The sequence below is a fragment of the Cibotium barometz genome, chromosome 50, assembly GCF_041138505.1.
Source record: "Cibotium barometz isolate CiBa-2024 chromosome 50, ASM4113850v1, whole genome shotgun sequence".
Lineage (NCBI taxonomy): Eukaryota > Viridiplantae > Streptophyta > Polypodiopsida > Cyatheales > Cibotiaceae > Cibotium > Cibotium barometz.
Genome location: NC_141095.1, coordinates 28,819,324 through 28,842,699, shown reverse-complemented (window position 1 = coordinate 28,842,699; position 23,376 = coordinate 28,819,324). Strand labels below are relative to the sequence as shown.

Here is a 23,376-nt window from a genome sequence, read left to right as displayed (position 1 = left end):
ATGGACAATGTTTTGCTCGATATGTTTCCCAAGTGGGCATGGCTTGCAACAAAACCAAGAGTGTTTGACACACTGCCAGTTCATTGTGTCGTCTCATGGACTGAACTTATTACTGGGTATGCTAATTACAATCGGGGTGACAAAGCACTGATTTTTTTGAACATGATGCTGTCGGATGGCATGCTTTGGGATGTAGTCATGGTTGCTTGTAGCTTGAAAGCTTGTGGGTAGCATTGGAGCTATCGACAGAGGCTGTCAAATACCCGAATCTAGCTATGTACCATGCAAATCAACACAAAATTTGTGTGGCAAGCAACCCGGATATTATTGTGTACCATGCAGATCAACAAAACCAATTACTCTAAGAAGAGACCTAATTCACATGATGAGAACCAAGGAGCTAAAATTGCATCCGATCTAGCTCTACCATGTGGTGGAGCTAGAATGCATCGATCTAGCTGTGTACCATGCAGATCAACAAAATCAATTACTCCAAGAAGAGATCTACTTCACATGACAAGAACCAAGAAGCTAGAATTGCATTTGATCTAGCTCTACCACGTGGTAGAGCTGTATCTAACCTAGACCACATCGTAGAGCTAGACTGCTTTGAGGTCTAGCTCTACCATGTGGTGGAGCTAGAATTGCATTTGAGGTCTAGCTCTACCATGTGGTAGAGCTAGAATGCATTGATCTAGCTGTGTACCATACAAATCAACAAAACCAATTACTCCAAGAAGAGACCATGACGAGAACCAAGGAGATAAACAAGTGTGTTGAATTGAGCTGGGACCCAACTTTGACGCACTGGGAGAAGTGATTGCGATGCCCAAATCCGTGCACGGAGTGATGTGGACATAGAGCAACTTCCCTATCACACAAGTCCATGTGGTCCGTTCTCTGATGGGGTCCCGGATCCTCAACTTCTAACTATCCGAATCTCGAAAAAGATGCACGAGCGTGCCAAATGGTAAAAATTTCCAACCGTGGGCCAAACGGCACCGAAGAGGCATGAAATTTGAATCATGCATGGACAAATGTATGGCAGGCAACACGGATCTTTTTTGTTGTGTTCAAATGCGATTCGGACTCATTTCGCATCCGAAACCCTGTTATGGAGATTTTGCACTATCTTTGCCGAGTATTGATTGCGATGCCCAAATCCATGCACGGAGTGATGTGGACATAGAGCAACTTTCCTAGCACAAGTCCGTGTGGTTCGTTCTCTGATGGGGTCCCGGATCCTCAATCCGAGTTCTTGAAAAAGATGCACGAGCGTGCCAAATGGCGAAAATTTCCAACCGTGGCCCAAACGGCGCCGAAGAGGCATGAGATTCGAATCATACATGGACAAATGTGTGGCAAGCAACCCGAATCTAGCTGTGTACCATGCAGATCAACAAAACCAATTACTCTAAGAAGAGACCTACTTCACATGACAAAAACCAAGGAGCTACAATTGCATCCGATCTAGCTCTACCATGTGGTGGAGCTAGAATGCATCGATCTAGCTGTGTACCATGCAGATCAACAAAATCAATTACTCTAAGAAGAGATCTACTTCACATGACAACAAGAACCAACAAACTAGAATTGCATTTGATCTAGCGCTACCACGTGGTAGAACTGTATGCAACCTAGACCACATCATGTACTAAATCCTCTACATCATGTACTAAATCCATCTGCTAGATCCATATTTCTTGAGATGAGGGCTTGGAGAGTGGATTCGTTTGGGTTATTATCAATGTTACTTTGTCATGGTGTGTTGCCTTCCGACCACTAGTATCACTTTCTTGTTCCCATATCACATTTTCTATACAGCAAAATTTCAATTAAAACCATATTATGAACTATGTTTCAGTATCTTATCATACATTGGGCTCTATGCATTGAGAGATATGTGCATGTGAGATCTCTATGCACTGAGAGTTCTATGCATTTGAGAGCTCTATGCATTGAGAGCAGTGTGTACGTGAGAGATCCATGCATTAAGCTCTTACATGTGAGAGATTTTATGTATTGAGCTCATGCATGTGATCAGTCTAGGCATAACAATCTCTCACATGCATGAGCTCAATGCATGTGAACTCTATGTAGCTCTCATGCATGAGAGCGCTTACACTCATGAAAATGAGAGCTCTCATGCAAAAGAGCTCTTAATAAATGAGAGCTCTCATGGATAGAGAACTCATGCATATAGAGATATCATGCAGCGCACGAGAGCTCGTACACTCAATGCAAATAAATGAAATTAAGAGATCTTATGCATAGAGATCTCTTGCAGCCATGAGATCTCTAATGCTCTTATAAAAAACTCCCATAGCACCCTTGGTTGTGGGTTGCAACATAAAAAAGAGAGCATTGGGTTTAGAGCTTACCACAACTCGATAGGTGGTGAGGACCTAACACCAAAGCATGGTCAGGACGTGAGGTCAAGAGAATAACACAATAGAGAATTATTTACATACTTTTATTTACTCTGATGCATGTGTTATCGATTATGCATAGAGGGCTCTCATGCATATAGATCTAGGATATATCTACGCAAGGTGTGAGAGCTCTCATGCATAGAGAGTTTTCATGCATTGTGAGAGATCTTACATAAAGCTCTCAAGCGTGGATCTCAGCCATGAGAGATCCCTGCATATAGATCTCATAAATATAGAGCTATCATTGTGTGATTCATTTGTGAGAGCTCCCATGCATATAGATCGCAAATCTCATGCATAGAGAGCTCTTATGCATATAGATCAGCTATTATCAAGTGCGAGTCATTGTGAGAGCTCCTATGCATAAAGGGCTGTAATGCATATATATCTCATGCATGAGAGCTCTTATGCATATCGATGAGCTCTCATGCATATAGAGTTGTCATACATGAGATCTTATGCATGGAGCTCTCTTGTATTCTAAGAGGTCTCATGCATGATATCCCTCTTGCATTGTAAGAGCTCTCATGCATTTAATAGCTCTCATATGCATAGATCTCTCATATCATGCACGAGAGCTACTAGAGAGATCTTGGTCTTGCACTAGAGCTCTCATGCAAAGAGCTAGGTCTTACATTAAGAGCTCTCATACATAGAGCTCCCATGCATAGAGCTTGGTCTTGCATTAGAGACCTCATTCATAGAGGTAGGTCTTACATTAAGATCTCAGAGTCTCATACATAGAGCTCGCATGCAGAGAGTTATATCTTGCATTATTATAAGAGTTCCCATGGATAGATCTCATGTAGAGTGAAAGAGCTCTCATGCATAGAGCTAGGTCTTGCATTCAAAGCTCTCATACATAGATCTCACATGCATAGAGTTAGATCTTGCATTAGTATGAGAGCTCTCTTACATACATCTCATGCTAGAGCTATATCTTGCATTATTATAAGAGCTCCCATGGATAGATCTCATGTATAGAGTGAAAGAGCTCATGCATAGAGCTAAGTCTTGCATTAAGAGCTCTCATACATAGAGATCACATGCATAGAGTTAGATCTTGCATTAATTATTATAAGAGCTCTCATACATAGAGCTATATCTTGCATTATTATAAGAGCTCCCATGGATAGATCTCATGTAAAAAGTGAAAGAGCTCTTATGCATAGAGCTAGGTCTTGCAATAGGAGCTACATCTTGCATTATTATGAGAGCTCTCTTGCATAGATCTCATGCTTAGAGTGTAAGAGCAGGAAAGTACAATTTCAAGCAAGGAGAGAGGGGAGAAGCAATGCTATGAAGAAGGTGGAGATGGGTCTTTTGTGCATGCTCTAGGATAGAACCTTGAAAGGCCTAGTAGGTAAGAGTAGGTGATTTTTGACTCTTCAAGTCAAGATCGAGGTACGATACTAGATGACTCACCTCTTTTGTTACAAAATAAGTCCACCAATTTTTTTCTTTTATGAAATGCATACTTGGACACATATTCCAAGTAGTATGTGGAGCCCTGTGCCTCATCAGTCCTCCAGGATGGTGAGCTAAAATTGATCAATAAATATACTTAATGCTGTAACAATTACAAAAGACAAGAATTTTTCTTGAAAATTGGTGCTGATACAAACATATGACAAGAAAATTCTACAAGATAATACAATTTAAGGCAAGTTTAATTGGTTGATATAGTATTAGATTCACCTACTGCCCTTTGAGTCACGTCACGTCTTCGTTATGACTTGTCTCTCACATCTATTATAGCTCATGCCCACATTTATTATATATAGTTCATGCTCACATCTATTACAACTAACACTTATATCTCACATCTCTTATAACTTATACTCACATATGGTTTGTCATTTCAAGTCATCTTACACTAGTTTAAGTCATTTCAACTCTAGCTCTACCATGTGGTAGAGCTAGAATGCATTTCTCCAGCTCTAGCATGTGGTAGAGCATTCAAATTATCCCGCCCAATTTTAAATTCAAATTTTCTCGCCCTTTAAAAATTTAAAATGGTCTTGGTCTTTTTCAAATTTTCCTTGACATCCATGTCGCTTACGTAATACAAACCTCCTTTCCCATCTTGTCATTGACAACTAGCACTTGGACATCACCGCATCCATTATCAAATTCAATGATACAACAAGGTACACATATTTTTGTCTCATATTAAATCATTATCTATGATTAGATTTAAAGTTTTGAACATGTCAATTAAAATTCATATCATACACATTGACATAAAGTAGAAAATAAAAGCATGCAAGAATTCAAAAAACTAGGAATGGTTGAAGAGAAAAAACCTGATATAGATTTGGGTTGCACTTCTTAGCAAATTGAATGGTGATGTTGAAACTGATACGGGGGAGATTTTGAAGGTATTGAAACTGATACGGGCAGTAGTAGTGAAAAGCTAGTAGAGAGCACAAGCAGGAGATATTAGAGAGCAGAAGCAGTAGAAATCTACGCAACTCCGGCAAACACTATAACAGCGACCCCTTCAGCCAAGGCAGGAACATCTGTCAAAGAATTTCCGACATGAAAGCTCCGGAGAGCATCGTGGAAGGCATCAAGGCATCGATGAGAACAGCCCCCTCCACCATACATGAAAACCACCTCTACTGTCAAACTGTGGGAAGGCACATGGCTGTAGCGCGCTGCAACAAACTGTGGGGAGGCACATGGCTATAATGCTGCAACAAACTGTGGGGAGACGCATGGCTGTAACGCTACAACAGAGCACTGCGAGAGACCCAGGCCGACTACACGGGTTGCTGTGCATACCTCTCGCTACTGTTGTTGCTGCCTATAAGCTAAGCTTGGCTAAGCTTAGCATTTACCTTGGCTACCAGTGCACCTGAATCAACAAAAAAAGAGAGCGGGGAGCCCCCATGACAAAATCAATCAGCAGACATAAGGTATTCCTGAATTCTGTTCGCTCTCTTCTCCCCTCTCAGATCTGGTCCCTAGAAATCAGCCGCGTACAGCGCCAGAGCGCCCAATGAACCTGGGCCACAGAGAGACGCAAATAAGGTTGCGTTGCGCCATAGGTTAAGGTTGCGTGCTTTAAAGTTTAAAATTTAATAGGCTTATAGGTTTGTTTATATAAATAGGCTTAAAGATATATATAAATAGGCTTATAATAGGTTTAATAGGTTAACTATAGTAACTTAAAGATATATAAATAGGCTTATAGGTTTAATAGATTAACTATAGTAACTATAGTAACTATAGGTTTGATTATATAAATAGACTTAAAGATATATATAAATTGGCTTATAGGTTTAATAGGTTCACTATAGTAGCTTAATTTAGTCTAATTATAGTTTATAATTATACTTTATATATTATCTTATTTATAAACTTTCTATAGCTATATAAATCAAACCTATTTATATATAAACCTATATAATTTAAAGTTTATAAATAACCTATAGTGACTTAAATTATATGCATTCACCTATATATTAACCTACAACTATAACTATATAACTTATAGTAACTTAAATTGTATTAATATTTATAACTATATAGCTTATTATAGTAACTTGTAGTTAATAAAAGCTTATTTTAATGCTACTATATTATAGCTTATTTAATAAATATATCTGTAAGCTTATAAGTGCCGCCTTTACTTTGCAGCACCAACCTTCAGCTCTGCCTGCAGGCATGTGATTAAGTAAAATTGGGGGGCTTCTCTAAGCGATTAAATGATTAGTATTAATTAAGCCAAATAGAACATCGATTAGATAGATATGTTAATGACATGTTGGAATAAGAGAGAGGATTAAGATGGGATTATGGAGGATCAAAGAAGATGAACGTTGTCATTACTAGTGGGTTGACCTGTGCTTCCCACATCTCTTCAAACCTCTAAATTCAAATTTTACCCCAACTTTTTCAAAATTCCTCTTCCTCTTTCAGAACCTCTAAGTTCTTGCCATGTGGTACTTTGTGAAACTCTTCCTTTATATAATATATAGAGAATAGATATAGAGATATAGAGATAGAGATACAACTTAGATTATAGCTTTTATTATAGGTTAAAGTATATGTATAAATTCAAGGGGATTTTGGTACAAAGATAGGGCAAGGAAATGTATCCATACTAGTGGAGGAATGTTTGAAAGATGTGGTCCTACCTTTTCCTACAATGGATACTTCATCTCTCCAAGACTCATTATGGAGTGCCATTCGATGGCCAAAGATTATTTGCAATCTACTATCATGAATAGCAACTTAATTTGATCAAACGAAAGCTATAGCGGTGATGAAGAAGGGGATCATTCTGATCCTCCAATTACAGATGCAATTCCTATAACATTGTCAAGCCCTGAATTTGAAACATTGATTCCTACCATAGATTGTTAGGTATCAAGGACTAGGGAAGATCAATTCACACATAAACCATGATTACATAAACATTTCTATTGCATTGAATGAGAGACTACAAGTTTATATAGATTTTTAGGACTAATGGAGTCTGACCTTCTTTCTAGATCCTTGGTTCTCATCATGTGAAGTAGGTCTCTTCTTGGAGTAATTAGTTTTATTGATCTGCATTAGCTCCACCACATGGTAGAGCTAGACCTCAAATAATTACAGTTGTACGATGTGGTCTAGGTAGAATACAGCTCTACCACGTGTGGTAGAGCAAGATCAAATGCAATTATAGCTCCTTGGTTCTTGTTGACATGTGAAGTAGGTCTCTTCTTGGAGTAATTGGTTTTGTTGATCTGCATGGTACACAGTTAGATCGATGCATTCTAGCTCCACCACATGATGGTAGAGTTAGACCTTAAATGCAATTCTATCTCCACCACATGGTAGAGCTAGACCTCAAAGTATTTGATCTAGCTCTACCACGTGGTAGAGCTGTACTATTCTACCTAGACCACATCGTAGAACTTTAAGGTCTAGCTCTACCATGTGGTGGAGTTCGAATGCATCAATCTAGCTGTACCATAAACCACGTTGTAGACCTAGAATGCCTAGAGGTCTAGCTCTACCATGTGGTGGAGCTAGAATATATTGAACTAGCTCTACTATCTGGTAACTATATCATGTGGTGGAGCTAGAATGCAACAATGTACTATCATGTAACGGAGCTAGAATTCATTCATCTAGCTCTACCATGTGGTAGAGCTATATAAAAATAATCTATCTAGACACCATGGTATCGCTAGAATGCTTTGAAGTCTAACTCCACCACATAGTAGAATGCAACAATGTACTATCATGTAACGGAGCTAGAATTCATTGATCTAGCTCTACCATGTGGTAGAGCTATATCAAAATAATCTATCTAGACACCATGGTATCGCTAGAATGCTTTGAAGTCTAACTCCACCACATAGTAGAGATATTCTTCAATGGGTTCTATCTCTACCATATGATAGAGCTAGTTCTAGCTCGGCCACATGGTAGAACTATACTTCATGGTAGAGTCTAATGTAGGTTCCAAACTAAAACAAAATGCTTGCTAGATTTGATTACTAGTTTAACAAGTCCAACATGATTATGTGTAGGATGGATTTCCAATCTGGAGGGAGGGTCTACATGATGTTGAACAATGATTCTGTTGGTATTGGCTGCGTGTGCAGAATTGATCCAAATTCCACTTGTAGTGGAACAAAGATTGGTCAAGGAAATGTGTCATTACTTGTGGAGGAATGCTTGAAGGATGTGGAACTACCATTCCCTACAATGGATACCATTTATCTAAAAAATGCATTATGGAGTAATGTTCGTTGGCCAAAAATGCTTTTAAGGCCTTTCACAAGGGAGCTAGAATTTGGAGAGTGGAGTGAAAGATGCAGTGATGCAGATCAAGAAGAGCCTGTGGAACCTCCAATTGTAGATGCAATACCGATAACATCTCCAGAACTTGACATGCAAATCCGACAATCTTGGAAGAATGAGATGGTTCTTCTAAAGGATGAGAGCATGATGCAAACTATCAATCAAGGGACTATCTTATATGTGTTTCCATTTGAATGTGTCAACTTTCAACAACTTGGTGATGATTGTGTGGGTGTGGCTATTGAAAGTGCAAATGAATTTCAAACTATGCCGCAAGTGGATAGTATCACCCTAGTTAAATGGCCTATTAAACAGCTGACAATGCTGGATGGGAGCCCATTGCAACGCTATGTTCCGCTTAATGGCATGCATGTTGAACATGATGATGTATGTAATGAGGATAATGATGGAGATGTAACTAATGAGGTTATTGTTGCCCAAACCTCTGCAAAAAGACGCTACACTTTCATAAATAGGATTCCAAAGCAAGGACCACAACCAGCTTCTGCCTTATATATGTCACGTGAATCAGTTCAAAGGATTTCATCCATTGATTGTTGTGCAAAAAAATGTTGTTAGCTAATCGATCGTGATGTACTAATGAGGATACGACAAGACTTTTGGGGACAATCTTAGGAGTCTCGTACAAATTATGTATATGATGTGCTTTCTACAGCTTGGCATCGTGATTCAGCTCAAAAAATTAAGGGGTGATTGTTTGTTGCAGAGCATGGTATGAGATGCATGGTATACCAAAGACATCCTTTTATCGTTATTACAGGGAAAAGTTTGAGTCCGGTGTGTGTCAATATCTGCATGGAAACATAGGGGTATTGAGGAGAGGCCTACAACATGCTAGTGAGGCAAGAGCACTACTTGATGAATTTGTGAACATGAACTCCGAGCCTACGCCACACAAAATTAGAACAATGCTAGATGGCTCAAGGGAAACCAGGTTGTCGATTCCATCAATATTCAAGCAAGTTGACATTTTAAATGAAAAATTTTAAATGAAATCAACGCAACACTTGAGCAGTTTTGGGACATGAGAAGAGGCTATCAAAGTCATCATTTAGAAGAATTTGGAATAAAGAGTACCCACAAGTGTCCCTAACAAAGGCAAGTGAGTTCTCCAAGTGCACCTTGTGTAGTGGTCTCAAGGCGAAACTAGAAGCCAAACCTAGTCTAGAAGAAAGAGCAAGGCTCCTCAGTGAAAGAGATATTCACATGCAACAACAACAAAGTTGCAGGAGCTTATACTATGCATGGTGCATATTTTCAAAAACCCAACCACAAAAGTATGTATGCATCATCCATGACAAGATGGATCAAAAGAAAACAGCCATTCCCAAACTACGGGTCCTTCCCAAGGGTGTGGATTCGGGATATAATTTACCAGTTGCATTGATTGGTATGATCACTCATGGACATGCAGAAGGTCATTATGGACACTTTATTTTGAATGGTTTATGGCCATCTGATCCCAATCTAACAATTGGCTCAATTGCAAGTTGTTTACATAACTTAGAGAGGATGGATAAGCATCCTCTTGGTGATCTAGTAACAAATGGGCTTCTAAGGAGCAATGTTTCACTTCTACATGCTTTAAATTCAAGGACAGCTTTAGACAACCACAATATGAGTGATGGTAAAGATCCCATTGTTGAACCATATGTATAAATCAGGGAGACACAATGAATTGGGTTTTCTCGTTTCGCAAGTTGCCAGAAAACTTATTGCTACAACTAGATAATTGTGTTGGAGAAAATAAAAATCGGTACTTATTTGCCTATTTGTCATTGCTTGTTGCACGGGGTGCTTTCAAAACTGTACAGTTGGGATTTCTAATGGTCAGACATACATATGAGGATATAGATGCCACGTTTAGCAGGTTTTTAGAGAAATTAAGAGTGGGGCAAACCTTTACTTTACCACATTTGATGGATACTTTAAGAACCAGCTCAACTTCTTCTCCAGCTCCCTTTCTTGCTTACAGAGGTCCCTGACTTCAAGGCATATTGTGATGGCTACATTTGTGATGAGCAAGAAGCACTTATAGGTCACTCCAAACCACTTCTATTCATGTTCTTCATGGAAGGAGACACACCGGTAATGCAATTTTAGGCACATGTAGCTATTCGTAATTGGAGTGGAAGTATCCGTCTTTGTAAGACAGACAGTGAAGGTAAACCAAGGTTACCAAAAGGAGATCCACCTCTACTCCCAATGGCCGAGCATATAAAGATGCATGCAGAAGTAATATCAGGATTGAAGGGTTACATAAAATTTTGGCGCAAAATCTAAGGCAGAATCTAAGTAATGGTTCATAGATTATTGGAGTAATGTAATCGAAGAGCTTGGAAAACCAATACAATCAGAGGCAAGAAAGTACACAGATTTTTGGCCAAAATCTGAAGGGTCCCATCAATTAGATGATATGAATGTTGAACAATTGCAGGCACAAAGATTCTTAGGTATTGAAGAACATAATGATCATTATTGATGGGATAAACCAAGGGAGGCATTTAACCCTATGCTACATGTTCAGCAAGGACACTTTGTCATGCTGCACCCAGATGACACAAATATCTATCCAGTTTGGCTTGCTATGGCTGAATCGGATATTGATGATGAGCCTACATCACCAAATTACAAGAAACTCTTGATTCAATATTGGGGACCTTGTGCAAGGAAGAAAGGTTTGACAGATACTCAAGCTTATGCTGATTGTTGGAAGGGATATTGGCAAATTAATGAGGTAGAACAACAAGTATAGGGGAAAATGCTGATGCAATTCTTTGGTCGTGGTGGAGACCAAGGAATCCACCACCATACAAAAGAATCAAGATACCAGAAAAGGAAGCCCGTAAAGCAAAAGCATGCTTAGGCTTGGCTTGTGAGGATGAAGCTCATATTGATGGTTCCTTCAATGAGGAGTAGCATTTGTAGATTCAATATTGACAATGTGGATTTTTAGGTTATAACTCTAATATCCAAAAGAGATGTACTTTGGTATCTTCTTTATTTTTTATTTTCACTTATTGAATGAAATTTTTCTTTGTGCCTCCTACATTTTTTTCATATAAAAATGTTTCTATCTTATTTATTCAATTGTTTCATAAATTTTGTGCAGTGTACAACTCACACTTGGTGTGCTGCAAGGTCCTAGCAAAGAAACAAATACCACTTTCTTATTAATGGTGTTTATCAATACCACCTTCCTACATGATTATCAAACAGTTACTCCTTTCAAATATGTTTATGCACAAATACTAATACCACTTTTTTGGTTTGAACGGTGATTATCAACACTACCTTCCTCCGTTCTATATTAAGAAATTCCACAATAACTTTTCCCACATTAAGAGTGGGAAATTTCCATAATACATGGAACCTATCAATTTCAAAATTCCCATAAATTAAATGCAGGATTTCTCCCATAATACCTAATACGGTCTTATAGGATTAGTTGTTTTTTCAAAGCTCATCACACATCAAGTAGATACTCACAGTGTGGTTATCTTTTAGACTTTCATGTTTTGGCTTTTTGACCAAACTTTGGCTAAGATAAATTTGAAGCAATGTGATGAGCTATGGTGGATCAAATACAAGGATCAACATGATTAACAAGTAATTAGAAGGTGATTAAGGTGATTAAGGTGATATTAGTGCACAATTAATCTAATAGCTTAATGTAGGCATGGATACTCAAAAACTAGCAATTTCTCATTAGGCCAATGCCTCAATTTATAGATTTTACATCCACAAGATGCTAAGCATCTAATCCCACTGATTTCTCTTTGATTTGTGCCACCTCCCCTACATCTGTCTGGGGACACCTTTTCCTAGAATCTTTCCACACCCCTATATTCACTCATGCTACCCTTGATTCTCTCATTCGATGGATTCTTCTCACCTTTTCACTGCTACCCACTCAATTACAAATCCCTTTTACAATCTCTAGCTAAGGGCTTGTTCCCGCAAACACCCACTCACTTGCATATTTCAACACCTCCCCTCAAGTGAATAATTCTAGCACACCTAGACCCTATACCAAGTTTCCCTCTTACTTGGTAGCCTGCGACCAGTTTCTCAAGTCCCTAACTCATAGTCCTTGACACTGTCTCTATATCTGTCCAAGGCTACTACAAGTGCCCATGACCTTGACTAAAGTGTTCACACTACATCTACCAAGGCTACTACAAGTGCCCATGACCTTGACTAAAGTGTTCACACATACATCTATCACATGGCCTACATCATTGATGGCTCAGAGGTGGTTTTACTCTATTGGGGTAGATTACATTGGGTTGTGCGGTTTCTCTCTCTTTCTCTCTCAGAAAAGATGTCCTGGCTCCTCTACCTTAGGAGTCTCCATGAAGTTTGCCGATGCCGATCCTTCTTCATTTGGTTTGTTGTAGCAGTCTCTAGCCAGGTGTCCTAGCTTCCCACAGTTGTGGCAAGTGAAGGTCCTTCCTCCTCCCCTGCCTCTTCCTCGTCCTCGTCCTATGTGAGGCCTCTCGGGTGTAAAATTCTTTTTTCTCTCCAGTTGTTGGTTCCAATCCTTTCTTCTCTTTGACCTTGTTCTCTTGCCCTAGAAAAGCTCCTTCTATCTCATGCAGCTTCAAATCTGGTACATTCTTTAAGGTTTCCACAATGTTCTCATACTCTCTCGTGTCCACACTCTTTAGAAGCACTACTAGTGCCTCGTCATCTTCTACTTTATTCCCAATGGCTACAAGTTGTTGTTTGATGCTTTTGTATTTTTTCCATTAGGAGATTTATCTTTAAATTTTTTGCTTGAGTGCCAAATAATTTGTTAAGTTCATCCCATGCATCTTTAGCTTGTTGTATCCCTACAATGTGGTGAATGATTTCATCATTTAAGCTAAGTGCAATAAGCCCTAATGCTTTCTCATTTATGTCCTTCCACTCATTCTCCCCATTCTCCACTGGAATCCACTCTTTTACCTCTCTAACTAGTGCTACTTCCCCTATAGGATCACCAAAGTGCGGTTGCTCGGTTCGTCACCTTCAGTGGTTCAATACTGCCTAACCAAAAGCTCCAATGGGATGCAGCGTATGATTATGACTAATGTGATAAGAAGACATTAAGTGCACAGTACTAAACTACGTAAAGTGCATGTGCATGAAGAGGCCGTGTAGGTCCTGATCTTTTATTCCATGAGCCATTTGAACTATGCCTGGTCTGAATGTACTATGACATAGCTCGAGCATAACACATAAGAAGACATTAAGTGCTAAACTACGTAAAGTGCATGTGCATGAAGAGGCCGTGTAGGTCCTGATCTTCTATTCCATGAGCCATTTGAACTATGCCTGGTCTGAATGTACTATGACATAGCTCGAGCATAACACATAAAACATATGGTTTGGAGTAACAAAGTTGACGTTCACATTAGGATCAAAAACGGCTAAAAAAGGGCCCTTTACTAATCTTGTGATTAAGAAAAGAGCCAAAGAGAGTGTGCCACGTGCACAAGAATATGGTATTCTTGTCTCCTCTACTTTGAAGGTAGTAGAGTCCATTTCGAGCTTTTTTCCTCTAATTTAGCCAAAATCTCCAAATTGTGACGGATTGTGGTGGTCCCTAGGATCCGTTATACAAACAAAAGCTATCAAAAGATTTGAAAAAAGATGGCATGTAGTTAATGCCAAATTTTTTGAAGTTTGGACAAACTACGTCCAATATTCCTTTTGGCACCTATACCATTTTCATTCTTCTTCTCAATGTCTAGAAGCTCTCATTTTCTAGCTCTCTCTCATCGCTTTTTCAACCTCACTGAGCTTCATTGTGCATCTTCTAGCTCTCTCTCATCTCTTTTTCGACCTCACTAAGTTCCATTGTCTCATTCTCTTGCTTCTATTCTATATGGAATCTACAAGACGTCCTTGTCGTTCGATAAACTCTTGTGTCGTATACAACAAAAGGGATGATGGAACTTGGGAACCCAAGAGTTTCACTGTAAACAACTGGGTTACTATGTTGCCCTCATGCAAGGGATCTCACAAGGTGAAGAAAACAAAAAGAAAGGATACAAAATACCATTGGAAGGGATGACGGAACTTGGGAACCCAAGAGTTTCACTGTAAACGACTGGGTTACTATGTTGCCCTCATGCAAGGGATCTCACAAGGTGAAGAAAACAAAAAGAAAGGATACAAAATACCATTGGAAGGGATGCATTGCTACTTTCAAGGTTACATCTAAAGGTTGGTTTGCGCAGGTCCAACATGTTTACATGGCAAGGAATATGTACTTACCTCCAACTCAACATATTCCTATGCAAGCACATTGTAAGTTGTAGTTTAATTTTGCAAATATGTTTTTTCTTTTAATACAAGTTTTAACTTTAGATTTCTTCAGATATCTTTCCCTCAACAAGTTTTGAGTGGCAGCGAGCTTCAGTGGTACTTTCCAAGCCATTCACAAAGAATTTGCAGAGCTCATGTATGGTGACCAAAATGCAGCTTTTTTTAGTAAGGGTAATCTTTTTGTATACTACGCATAGTACGTTGTTCCCCCAAAACTAGGTGTGTATGGGGAAATTGAGGATTTAGCAGTGCCAAGCCTTTCTTCTCTTAATTAGGACATTCTAGATGAAGCGACGGTGCAGAGCTTCAAACATAAAATATCCTAGGATATTCAAAAAACTAGGACTCCGAGAAGGATCTCAAGGAGGATACGGTTATCATGGTTTGTGCCTCTACATGTCTTTGTAGCTTGCTTCAAAGACGCAGAGTTACACAGGACAAAGGCATCATGGCTAAGTAAAAACTTCCCATCAGAGCATTTGGACAACATTATAGGACTGTTTTGGAAATCTAGAGAGTATGACCATAAGGGTGACTACATAAGGTGCAATGCATGCCCTCAATCCTTGGCTTTGTCTTACAATATCTCTCGACAATCTCTTACTATGGGTTATGATTATAGGAGATACAAACTTAAGTTGGGTATCTGGGAGCCTTTGGATTCTGATATAGATTGCATGTCATTTAGGTTTGAGTTGTAGGTTATTCCACATGCTGAAAGAAAGGAGGTTAATGTTACCTCTCGGTGGATGTTAAAGACGTTAGGGAAACCTTGGAGTTTCTTGACAACAACACCCCTAGTTATAAATTTAAGGTCAATGGTACTACAATTGGAAGAAAAGCTGAATGCTCTATATCTTATATGAGTTGTTTACCTCCAACTGTTGTAATATTTGAACCATTAATGAATAGACAATTGACATTTTTCTTGACCATTGCCATTTAGTAGATAACTACATCTTTCATAAACGAATTGTGATTTATATACAATAAATGGTACAAATATATTTTGCAAGTTACAAAATGTCACTGCGTATGTGTGAAGCTACAAAATATTCTAATGCAAATGATCTTCACTTTGTTTATTTAGGCTCCCAGACTGGATGCTTGATATTCTTAGGACTGGGTGCAGTAGCAACCTGTGCTATCTTTGGATCTTCAGTATATACTTTCCTTGCAGTTTTCTTTGTCCTTGCCATAGATTGAAAATTGTGAAATATTTGAGAAACCCTGCAACAGTAGTCAAAATCCTTTCTAGATTAACAGAAGACCCTCAAACAAGAAGAAATAAAGAAAGGATGTACATGGCTAATGGTTTTAAAAAGGCACACAAAAGGATGTCCCAAAAAAAAGCAAGAAAAAAATTGTTCCATATACTTATATGTTAAGCACATAGAGCATATGGAGGTCTCAAAAGTGGTTGCATAAGATATGACATAATAAAGTATTTGCCAAAGTGCTAAGCACACACCATCTCTTGAAACCAAAAAGTGTTGCATAAGGTATGACAATAAAGGATTGCTAAAGTGCTAAGCACACACAGCATCTCAAAACCAAAGATAATTAAGGAGGTTTCATAATAAGGTACTTGCAATAAAGGACATGCACAACAATCCATAATGGTGCAAGTAGGTAGTAAAGTCCCATGAAGATGTAGGCAATTCACGCCACCACAGAGACGGCTAAAAACACTACTAGCTAAGCCATTGCCCACAAGCTCCATTTGCGATAATCCGCAAACAGCGCAAATAGGGGGTAAAATCCCATCAACATGCAAACGGTTCACGCCTATGGATGGCTTAAAAAGGCCTTGCTTGTTGGCTTAAAAGGCCTTGCTTGATCTGGCTTGACGCGAATGTCTTTGCTTAGCACTTGAGGGTAGTCCATGCCAACCTCAACGTTGAGCATTAACAACCTCAATATTAAGAGCATTAATAAACAATATAAGGCCCTCGTTTCACCCCTAAAACCTTGTCCCCGCAACGGTGCGATAGGGGGCAAAACCGCATGCTACTTTAGATCCTTTCATGCCGTACGGAAGCAAGAAGATCACAAGGGATCACCTTCAATTTGGACACGCCGAGCCTTCACTTGCGAATAATGTGGTCGCACGCAAGGACGGATCTCTCTCAAAGTTGAAAATGAATAATGTGGTCCCACATTTCTATATATACCTCACTGACCATTGGACACGTGGCACATTGCCATTCATTGTCCCCAAAATGGCTAGTGACACATGGCATGTTCTTATTGGATCTTTCATCAACGGTACATTCCACGTGACCTTCCGTGTGATTCATTGGGGGTGCAATGTGCATTGTATGCATGCTATCAATTATATGTATCTTAATCTTAGAACACACATTCATGCATTCGTCTTGTCGTGATGCTAAAGGTTTAGCAAGGATTAATATTTATGGTTATGTAAGTATCCAAATAAAATAATTCATGGTTTAAAATAATTCATGGTTTAAAAACTTTCAGTCATCCTTTGCATTTAGCATGAATCGTCTGGATATCTTTATTTTCTAAAGTCAAAACAATAAACTACGTATATGATGATCATCCTTCATTGGGGGTGCAATGTGCATTGTATGCATGCTATCAATTATATATATCTTAATCTTAGAACACACATTCATGCATTCGTCTTGTCGCATGATGCTAAAGGTTTAGCAAGGATTAATATTTATGGTTATGTAAGTATCCAAATAAAATAATTCATGGTTTAAAAACTTTCAGTCATGCTTTACATTTAGCATGAATCGTCTCATGGATATCTTTATTTTCTAAAGTTAAAACAATAAACTACGTATATGATAATCTTTTGAGTTTGTGAACACGTTAATGAAATCCTTTTTCATTGTAAAAACTGATTGTACAAATTACCCTACATATTAGAACTGTGGATGAAATTCTCCATATACGAATGCTGACATTGGAAATAACAACAGCTATGGTAATGTCCGAAATCAGAGTGCATGAAAGATCACGCCCAATGAAGCTGTAGAGACGTCAAATTGGTCTCCTTTCACCTCCACTGGTATGTTCTCATAAGCATCAAAGTGGACGACGTGCATATCTACTACATCTGCTTTGACTTCAATATCTACTACATTTGCTTTGACTGCAATATCTGGCTCACTAGGATTTAGAATTGACATGCTGATTTTGCCCATTGCCCAACTTCGGGCGTGACCTTCATACAAACTCTAATTGCGGGCATGACCATAGTTGTTATTTCCAATGTTAGCATTCATATATGGAGAGTTTCGTCCATAGTTATGATTGCAAGCCTCATTGTTTTTGTAGTCAGACCTTGCAAGATAGTTTCGAAGTAGTTTTGTGTTATGTGATGATCTTTTGTGTTTATCAAGATAGTTTCGAAGTAGTTTGTATGCTGCTGATGTATGTTTTGTAATACGTGAGTGACTTTGTTGTTTTTTCATTTGTGTATTCATTGTTATATGCTTACCATAGGACACAAACCAGCTGCGTTATCGACTATGTGCCCCACGATAAGCACCATTCTGAAGAATGGCCTTACACACACACACCCCTCGTATGGCGGACCACTCACATCCTGCCGCGCATTGCGACCATGGGCGGCTGCCCGCACGAACACACACACACCTACACACACACACACACCCAAAATTGTCATTACCTGTGTATACTATTAGCAATGAGCTCCCAAAGGGCCCCCCGGGCCCGTATATATACAAAAATATAGCCCGCCGGGCTAAATGACGACCACGGCGGGCCCGTCACAGGGTTTTAAAATTCCCGGCGGGACCGCCGAGTATTGCAAAAATCTCGACAGGATTTTAGCCGATTACCAGGGAACCTCCCACCGACTTTTTTGGAAACATGTTAACACATGTTATTAACAAAAAAAAAAATTGTGATCACGTGAATATAAAATCATTGATAGCAGTCCTAGCAGTAGAAACTGAAAGGGATCTTGGCAAACCAAAAGTCCTTATTCTCTTGTATCTAAGATTTTAAAACCATAATCCAGAAGAGCTTGGTAACCTTTGCGACTAATATCTATGGTGTCATAAGTCTCTACTATTTCATCTGGTTTCACAATGGTCCTTTAGTCTCTTACCAACTCTTTGAGAGTAAGATCTCTCAAATTTGTATTCTCTAGAGATTGAAGGATTTTGACCAGGTATGCCTTGTTCTTGGTTTCAATGAAAAGCTTGATTCTCTCCTCATTTCGATGGATATTAATACCTGAAATGTGAGAGATATTTGTTTGCAAGGTTGAGTCTTCTCTTTTTAGTCCCACTACTTTCAGACAACTCACTTATATTCTTTAAAGTTCTCTTCCTCTCTCTTAATCCTCCTGTCGTTTCTTTCAAGTTTAATAGTTTATCTTTCAAGAAGTGGTTTACAGCTTCTAGCTCTCTAATCTTATCATAAAGCTCTGAAATAGTTTTTTGAGATGTTAATAAAGTTTCTTTTAGTTGATGCATTTGGACTGAGCACACAGAAGATGAAGAATAATATAACTTCATAGTAACCAAGCATACCATCAAAACCATCTCCAACAAATCTAATCAAGTCATAAACATTTACAAATAAATGAGGTCTACTAGTTCAAGGATCATTGGGATAAATACTTCCATCCATCCACAAATTAATGTGCTTTCTTCCCTCTAGTCATAGTCTATTTACCTCATCTTTGTCCAACAATGCTCGGTGTGATGAATACTTCTCCAAGATGAATAGACCTGATCTATGTTAATAGCAAGTTTGTATGTGCGTTCTCTTGCATTGAGTAAAGAGTTAACGATAGACATTAGAGTATAATCCACTGTGCAAGGGTATAACAGAAAAGAATTAAAGAGAAGAGAAGACAGAGAGAGAGAGACAGAGAGAGCACTCAAATGATGACGAGAGAAAAAACGAACGTGTTTTGGTGGGAATATTTGTACAATAGACGTTTTAAAAGTTCAAATAACACTGAGAATAACGACTGAAAAGTACCTCTGAAATGATTTAAGGAATGTTAGCATTTATTGTGGCGTGTCTCTTAAATGCACCAAAAGTGCCTCTAAAAATTTGGAGGTCTCATTCTACTAAAACCTCAGCTAATTAGTGTTTTAATCCAAACCTTAAAGAACCCTTTTTTTTCATTTTTGGCCCTAATGATTTAGATGACAAGGTAAATCCTTGAACCATTCATAGCATAACATCTTGTGTCATAAACTTCACTATTCCAGACTATAACTGTGTGCTATGCTGTACATGTCAAACTCTCTTGAACTTTACTTCTATAACTCTAATGATCTGCACACACACACACACACACCACTCTCTTTCCATCTCTTACTCTTTATCCGAATACTGCCTGTTATCCTGTTGGGTTGTTACAATAAATAATTCTAATGATGTTTCTGTTGAAGAAAAGCACCAACTCGTAATTAGATAATGGTAAACTATAAGGTTCTTATCTTGAGCCAAGTTCTCTAAGTTTAAGTTTCTCAATAGGTTTGTATCATACTTGTTATGCAAAGCATTAAAAATTTCAAAAGCAAGGGCAATATGTCATACCATGGTTTACAGAATATTTGAAATATTGTTGATGAAAGTGTGGAATACATCTATTTGCCTACATCTCCAAGCCTCTAAAGAAGAAAGGTCAATCGGTGCTATAACAACTTCTGAGTTGGTTATTATAGTTGGTGTTCTTAGGTCAATTCTCAGAACTATTTCATGAAAGTCATAAGAATGAGTAATAAACCTTATCTTGAGCTTTAAGAGATTATATTTGGTATGGCTTCACTCTACATTCTCCCCCATCAATGGTAGGTTGGATTTATTAGTAACCCTTACAATCTAAGGTCAAATAAACTTACAGTAAATCTCTAATACTAGCTAACTAAGAATATTGGGGCAAACCAAGAACACTCACAAAATACAAGTTGCTTTTCAAAGACATAGCTTAAGCACACTAGGAAGAATTAAAATAGAGAAGTAGAGTTTAGCGTAGCTACCAAAGATACAAGGATGACCACATTCACTCCATCATCCCGTAAGGGAAATCTTAAGTAATTGTTATAATTTCTAAAAGTGTGATTCTATCTAAGCAAGTAACTTAATGAACTCCATAGAGACGGGTGTTATAGTAATGTCATGATTTGATTTAAAATACTTTGTGAGAACTAAGAGAAAAAATGAAAGATTTTTTTAGAATTATGATAGAGGATTAAGTAGAGCTAGTAAAACGGATGCACATCCTTCACCTTTAGAAATTTTGATTTGCAGTGTAAAATTAATTCATGATCACATTAAATAAGTTTGTTGATTCTCTAATTACAAAATTAATGACATACATTATTTGTTCTACAACCATTGTAATTAATTATTGTCTTGTTGTTTACATAAGAGTCGTTTGGATTTAAGGAGCCAAATAAAGCTAGTTAATCTCATGGGGATCATTAGTACTAGCTCTATTAGGAATGTAGTGATAGAGTCAGCAGGTACGAAGCCTCTTGCAAGGCTACCAAGAAGGAAACCTCCATGAGTGGTACTGATCAAGAAGTCACCCCTCTTTACTCCTTCTATGGTCCTCCTAGCTACCTCCTTTGGAGATTCTGCACTCTCTCGATTGTATAAACATAACTTGCTCATAGTTTCTCTAAGATCCTTGGCAGTATTATCAACTAAAGAAGCCAACAAAAAACAAAGAAAAATGTAATGGCATTTTAAGTTTTTTTTGAACCAAGAAAGATGTTTTCTAAAATGAAAATAAAGTAATTAAGCCTAGGGATTCTTTGGTAAGATTCACAATTCAAAAGTACATTTCCATCCACAAAGTTCGAATTGAGGCTTTTTCCCTTTGTTTAAATAAGAGTTAATTACTGTTTTAAATGCCAGGTTTGAGCCCAACACTTGCATGTCAATACTCTAGCGTGTGAAAATGGCATTACCACCTGGGCTAGAGTACTTTTAAGGAATTTTAAAAATTGAAAATAAATAAGCCAAGAGACTAGTTTTTGAAGGGCTCTTAACACTTAAAAGAAAGAGATTAATAAGTAATGATGCTTTGTAAGGGTTTTTTTTTTCTCTGACTTATCTTAGGCCCAAGATCCTCCCATAGTTATCGTTTTCATTGTGGTCGGTGCTTTTTATCCGCCTGTATAGGCCATACTGAAGACCTGGGTTTTTTTTTTTGAACCTAGGACCTTGTGGTTCAAAACACCTTTCACCACTTTGGGCTATCACCTCATTGGCGCTTTGTGAGGGTTCATAACAACTAAAAAAAAGATATTAGCAGATGAGCTCATCATCGTACCTAGATCGAGCAATGGCGTCTCTGTGAATCCCGGGCAAACTAAGTTGACACGGATGTTCCATGGCATCAACTCAAATCTTAATAATTCAGCAAGGCCTTTAAGAGCATACTTGGTAGCTGTATACATGTTTCCGCCATAAAGAAGTACCTGCAAACAAGTAGTTTTCAAAGCAAACACAGCTGCTGTCATTTCTTTCTGCGGTAGTCCAACTCTCGCTAGCTTATTATGCCGCTAATCAAAGTTTACCAAGCTGCTGATTATCTCTCGCAAATGAGTGCTTACCAATCCCGACAGGGAGCTCATAATGACGATGGAGGAGGGGCTTCTCATGCTCCTGGGCTTCATTAGTGGGAGGGCAGCATGTATGGGAAACACACAGCCCAGCACGTTGGTTTTTGTCACGAATTCTAATTCAGTCGCCTTGACTTCGTCCACACGCCCTCCCACACCCACCCCAGCACAGCACATCAAGATGTCTATAGGCCGCCATTGGAAGCTCTCCTTAATGGCCATGGCTATGGCCTCTGCATCACTAACATCTACAGCCTGCACCATCAACACTCAAAATAGGCCAGTAATAATGAACTATCGGATGATTAATCATGAATAATAAGCTGAAGAAAAAAAAACGTATTAGCGACATAGATTGATTAGCGAGCAGATATAGGAGGGAACCTTGAGGAGGATGGAATCGGGCTGGCGGGCAAGTGTGGACGTGAGGAGGCGATGGGCGGCGGCCAGCTTGGAGGGTGTGCGGGCGATGAGGGTGAGGAAAGCCCCCTCGGAGGCGCACCTCATGGCGATGGCGAGGCCGATGCCGCTGGAGCCCCCTGTGATCACAACGTGCTTGCCGGAGAGAGACGGTATGTGCAGGCGGTTGTTGCGTCCCAGGAATCGTAGGCAAAACTTGAGCGTAAGCAGCAGTGCAAGCACGGCAATCGCTGCATGGCCGTAGCCCACCATCTTACCACGCTAAGAGAGAGAGAGAGAGAGAGAAAGAGCTCGGGCGTCTAAGAGAGAGAGCGAGCGCGCTATGCATTTATAGAATACCGTTCCACGTGATCTTTGCAATACATGACAAGGTTTAACACTAAGGGTCCCAATGCCCCATCAAATAGCATGAAACCTACAACATTCTACTACCAACTTCCAAGGGCGTTGAGTGTTTATTAATACAAATTGATGCTAACAAATGCATGAGGCCGACAACATTCTACTATCAAGTGTGTTCATTAATACAATTTAATGAAATCGTGTGTGTATTCATTATTACATTAGAAAACTATGTAACTTTAAGAAATTGATGAGATACATGATGATCAATGAGTACACAAGGAGGTAATGAACAATGAGGACACCATGTCATTGAGGTAATCAAGTGTGTTCATGGATAGCTTTCAACTAACCACCTCTAGTCTCTACTAGTGGATTCTTCGGTATCTACCTTAAATGAAAGACTCGGGTACCTTAAATGAAAGACTCCACGATACTTTTTC

The 23,376-nt window shown here is 38.8% G+C and overlaps 1 protein-coding gene across 1 annotated transcript; it reads right to left on the bottom strand.

Annotated features, from left to right (window-relative positions):
- Nucleotides 1-4,898: 4,898 nt before the first annotated feature.
- On the bottom strand, nucleotides 4,899-22,843 carry LOC147610007 (uncharacterized). The gene is made up of 6 exons (XM_086787241.1): nucleotides 22,556-22,843; nucleotides 22,127-22,426; nucleotides 21,880-22,027; nucleotides 20,966-21,247; nucleotides 5,276-5,292; nucleotides 4,899-5,102 (listed from the first exon to the last, which is right to left on the bottom strand). Exons 1-6 carry the CDS (start codon nucleotides 22,841-22,843, stop codon nucleotides 4,899-4,901), a joined length of 1,239 nt encoding a protein of 412 aa, XP_086643367.1.
- Nucleotides 22,844-23,376: the final 533 nt, after the last annotated feature.